At 45.1% G+C, this 5,000-nt stretch overlaps 1 protein-coding gene across 11 annotated transcripts in view; it reads right to left on the reverse strand.

Moving 5' to 3' along the window:
* Nucleotides 1–5,000, reverse strand: part of sema6dl (sema domain, transmembrane domain (TM), and cytoplasmic domain, (semaphorin) 6D, like) — a 29,927-nt gene that overhangs the window by 3,332 nt on the left and 21,595 nt on the right. For 4 of the 11 annotated variants that reach the window (XM_053678221.1, XM_053678220.1, XM_053678225.1 and 1 more), the window contains 2 exons: nt 1,701–1,862; nt 1–689 (listed from right to left, as the gene is read on the reverse strand). The exon at nt 1–689 is cut by the window's left edge and continues 3,332 nt beyond it. In XM_053678221.1, coding sequence (XP_053534196.1) covers nt 1–689; nt 1,701–1,862 — 851 coding nt within the window. The remainder of the gene's footprint in view (nt 690–1,700; nt 1,863–5,000) is intronic. The other 7 variants (XM_053678228.1, XM_053678227.1, XM_053678230.1 and 4 more) reach the window with 2 other exon arrangements.

The raw sequence follows: 5,000 nt of genomic DNA on the forward strand, positions 1-5,000 counted from the left end.
GTTGACATTTATTGTCTCAACCTCGTTAGCCTCGTTAAGGTGCTTCAGAAGCTCGTTAAGCGTGTTTCTAGCGTCCACAGAACGTCGCCGCTCTTTATGGACCGACTTCACGCTGCCAGTGTCGCTGCTCGGGACCATTTTCTCGTGCGTTGCATTCGGAAGCACGACGGCACTTGGGATGTTGGGGTTTTGTGGGCTTTTTGGAGGAGACTCTTTCCGAGACACACACGTCTTCCCTTGTGCCTTTTCCCACTGGTTCTTGTTCGGCTGAAGCCCCTTCTGGTGCAGCACCGGCGTGGACTCGGGCGTGGGCAGCGCCGCCAGCTCTGGATTTTGCCTGCTGATGATGACAGTCTTGAATTCTGGGTTCTTTTCATCTTTGTCTCCGCTGAAGTAGATCCTCGCCTCCTCCATGGCATTGGGAAATTCCTTCACCGGACTTTCGAAGAGGTCGTTCAGCTTGGTGAAGCTCCCGGTGGAGTCTGTGCGTGACGGTGCCGATTCCTCGTCTTTACTGTGTGGCACTTTGTGGATTCTGCGTGTCTTCTTGTGCAGGAAGACGTCTCGGTAGCAGTAGACCACGGCGCCGGCGATGAACGCCCCCAACAGGAACGCAGCGAAGACGCACGTGATCAGGATGTTCATGTGCACCAGCTGGTTGGAGTCGGCCGACTGGATCTCCCAAACCCCTGCAAACACACAACAACGAGGTGTAAGCGCACACTGAACATACACACACAGACTGCAGAGCTCCACCACTTCCTCCACCACCTCCTCCACCTCCCCCCAGAGGCATTTGCTCACTTCCTGAGATTTATTTCAACTTTATACTCATGAAGACATGTGAAGGTAATCCAGCCCCATGGAGCAGAAGTGCATCCAGAGCAGATGAGAGAATTGGATTAGCCGGAAGCTAACAGGTCACGTAACAGGATTATGTTAGTGAAGGAGACGTCGCCCACTCAGCCGTTAAAAGCTTTAAGAGTAAAGTTTGTTAGCGTTTATCCCCAGATACCTGATCATACCGAGAAGAGGAGGCGTGTCTTCAGAGTGTGTTAGTGTCCACGAGAGAAACGTGTGAGAGTGTGTTAGTGTCCACGAGAGAAATGTGTGAGAGTGTGTGTCAGTGACTCAAGCAGAGACAGTGCTGGACTGTGTAAGGCCTTTGGAAGACTTTCAGGAAACCCGAGAGAAGGAGAAACAGAATGAAGAACTAAAGAGGAAAGGAACTGATGAACAGCAGAGATGAAAGAGAACAGAAAGATGACATGTCGCTCGACTGAAGGAAAAAAACTGAAAGAACAAATGAAGAAAATAAACTGACATGTAAGCTGTGGGGATCTGAGCGCTGCTGCTAACGTCACCTCGCTAAGCTAACAGCTTAAAGATTAAGCTAGCTGTTAAAATACAAAGCAATCAAATGGAATGAGTTTCAATCTGCTTTACTAAACATATCTGTGTGTGTGTGTGCGCGTGTGTACGTGTGTGCGTACGTGTGTGTGTGCGTGCGTGTGTACGTGTGTGTGTGTGCATGTGTGTGCACGTGTGTGTGCGTGTGTGTGCGTGTGTGCATGCATGTGTGTGTGTGTGTGCATGTGTGTGTGTGTGCGTCCATGGTTTGTATTTGAACAGCTAGCTTCAGAAAGATGATCGCTAGCAGCAGCATTACCCAGAATCCCTTGCTCCCGTCAAGGCCTTACCCTCCATCACCGATTCAAATGATCTGGAAGATTCCGAACTGTCACGGAGAACGGATTTCCGCGTGTCGAGGAGTTGAGGAGGAAGAGAGGGAGGAGTGTGTGGGGGAGGGGGAGGTTCTGATGCGGAGGACGGCGTGACTGACAGCACCGGGTTCTGTTCTGCTGCAGTAAACACATCATGCACACAGTTACTCCAGGGTTCCACAGAGTCCGGAACCTTCTAGAAAGTGTAAGGTCCTGTGTACAGCACTACAGGACGGGACACGAAGTCAAACACTGATGCAGAACTTCACAGTTTTATACGAACCGCACACAAACATCACCATTATATTTAATACACTTTACCTTCCTGACCATGATTACTTTCCTCTAACAGCACGTCCCCCAAGGGATTATTCCCCTCACACCACAGCAACTCACCCCATCACACCTTCATTTATTACAGAACACATCACACTTTTATCCATTTACAGTTACAGTTAATGTTCATGAAACAAGTGAGTTCCTGTTCTCACTTATGTTATAGCAGCTGTAAACACTCGTTCCCTCACCATCGCTCTCTTTATTCTCTCTCTTTATTCCCTCTCTCTATTCTCTCTCTCTATTCCCTCTCTCTATTCCCTCTCTCTATTCCCTCTCTTTATTCTCTCTCTCTATTCCCTCTCTTTATTCTCTCTCTTTATTCTCTCTCTCTATTCCCTCTCTCTATTCTCGCTCTCTATTCTCGCTCTCTATTCTCTCTCTCTATTCTCTCTCTCTATTCCCTCTCTTTATTCCCTCTCTCTATTCTCTCTCTCTATTCCCTCTCTTTATTCTCTCTCTTTATTCTCTCTCTTTATTCCCTCTCTATTCCCTCTCTCTATTCCCTCTCTCTATTCTCTCTCTCTATTCCCTCTCTCTATTCTCTCTCTCTATTCTCTCTCTCTATTCTCTCTCTCTATTCCCTCTCTTTATTCCCTCTCTCTATTCCCTCTCTCTATTCCCTCTCTCTATTCTCTCTCTATTCCCTCTCTCTATTCTCTCTCTCTATTCCCTCTCTCTATTCTCTCTCTCTATTCCCTCTCTTTTATTCTCTCTCTCTTTATTCCCTCTCTCTATTCCCTCTCTCTATTCTCTCTCTTTATTCCCTCTCTCTATTCCCTCTCTTTTATTCTCTCTCTCTTTATTCTCTCTCTCTATTCTCTCTCTCTATTCCCTCTCTTTTATTCTCTCTCTCTTTATTCTCTCTCTTTATTCTCTCTCTTTATTCTCTCTCTCTTTATTCCCTCTCTTTATTCTCTTTCTATTCTCTCTATATTCCCTCTCTCTTTTCTCTCTTTATCCTCTCACTCTATTCTCTCTCTTTTCTCTCTTTATCCTCTCTGTGGGACAACATAAAGTTAAAGCTTTACCTCTGGACACTGGAGACTCCTTCCATAACTGTTACATAAATGATCACACACATGTACAATTAGTTTATGTGGAGCGTGCGCTGTACACGTCCCTGTGAACGAGCCGTTACTATAGAAACCATAACGTATCAGAATGAGAGCATTAATATAAACCTGCGCTACTGTCAGAGCCGCTGTTATAGAGAACCTTCTGACCCGTGTGTTTGAGCATTGTTGTGTAAAGCGTTATTGTGTAGTGTTGTGCGGTGTTGTTGTGTAGAGTGTTGTGTGGAGTGTTGTTGTGTAGAGCGTTGTTGTGTTGTTGTGTAGAGCGTTGTGTAGAGTGTTGTTGTGTAGCGTTGTAGTGTTGTTTAGTGTTCTGTAGTGTTGTTTAGTGTTGTTGTGTAGAGCGTTATTGTGTAGTGTTGTGTAGAGTCTTGTTGTGTAGAGCATTGTTTTGTTGTGTAGAGCTGTTGTGTAGAGCGTTGTTGTGTAGAGCATTGTTCTGTAGTGTTGTGTAGAGTGTGTTGTGTAGAGCGTTGTTGTGTAGTGTTGTTGTGTGGGAGAATTGTTGTGTAGAGCGTGTTGTGTAGAGTGTTGTTGTGTAGAGCATTGTTCTGTAGTGTTGTGTAGTGTTGTTGTGTAGAGAATTGTTGTGTAGTGTTGTGTAGAGCGTGTTGTGTAGAGTGTTGTTGTGTAGTGTTGTTGTGTAGAGAATTGTTGTGTAGTGTTGTGTAGAGCGTGTTGTGTAGAGTGTTGTTGTGTAGTGTTGTGTAGCGCGTTGTTCTGTAGTGTTGTTGTGTAGTGTTGTGTAGTGTTGTTGTGTAGTGTTGTTGTGTAGAGCGTGTTGTGTAGAGCGTTGTTGTGTAGTGTTGTTGTGTAGAGCGTGTTGTGTAGTGTTGTTGTGTAGAGCGTGTTGTGTAGAGCGTGTTGTGTAGTGTTGTTGTGTAGTGTTGTTGTGTAGAGCGTGTTGTGTAGCGTTGTTGTGTAGTGTTGTTGTGTAGAGTGTGTTGTGTAGTGTTGTTGTGTAGAGCGTGTTGTGTAGAGCGTTGTTGTGTAGTGTTGTTGTGTAGAGCGTGTTGTGTAGTGTTGTTGTGTAGAGCGTGTTGTGTAGAGCGTGTTGTGTAGTGTTGTTGTGTAGAGTGTGTTGTGTAGTGTTGTTGTGTAGAGCGTGTTGTGTAGAGCGTGGTGTGTAGTGTTGTTGTGTAGAGCGTGTTGTTGTGTAGAGCGTGGTGTGTAGTGTTGTTGTGTAGAGCGTGTTGTGTAGTGTTGTTGTGTAGAGCGTGTTGTGTAGTGTTGTTGTGTAGAGCGTTGTTGTGTAGTGTTGTTGTGTAGTGTTGTTGTGTAGAGCGTGTTGTGTAGTGTTGTTGTGTAGTGTTGTTGTGTAGTGTTGTTGTGTAGAGCGTGTTGTGTAGTGTTGTTGTGTAGTGTTGTTGTGTAGAGCGTTGTTGTGTAGTGTTGTTGTGTAGAGCGTGTTGTGTAGTGTTGTTGTGTAGTGTTGTTGTGTAGTGTTGTTGTGTAGAGCGTGTTGTGTAGTGTTGTTGTGTAGTGTTGTTGTGTAGAGCGTTGTTGTGTAGTGTTGTTGTGTAGTGTTGTGTAGAGCGTGTTGTGTAGTGTTGTTGTGTAGTGTTGTGTAGAGCGTGTTGTGTAGTGTTGTTGTGTAGAGCGTGTTGTGTAGTGTTGTTGTGTAGTGTTGTGTAGTGTTGTTGTGTAGAGCGTGTTGTGTAGTGTTGTTGTGTAGTGTTGTTGTATAGTGTTGTTGTGTAGAGCGTGTTGTGTAGTGTTGTTGTGTAGAGCGTGTTGTGTAGTGTTGTTGTGTAGTGTTGTTGTATAGTGTTGTTGTGTAGAGCGTGTTGTGTAGTGTTGTTGTGTAGTGTTGTTGTATAGTGTTGTTGTGTAGAGCGTGTTGTGTAGTGTTGTTGTATAGTGT

This window comes from Ictalurus punctatus, chromosome 4, assembly GCF_001660625.3.
Source record: "Ictalurus punctatus breed USDA103 chromosome 4, Coco_2.0, whole genome shotgun sequence".
NCBI classification, from domain to species: Eukaryota; Metazoa; Chordata; class Actinopteri; order Siluriformes; family Ictaluridae; genus Ictalurus; species Ictalurus punctatus.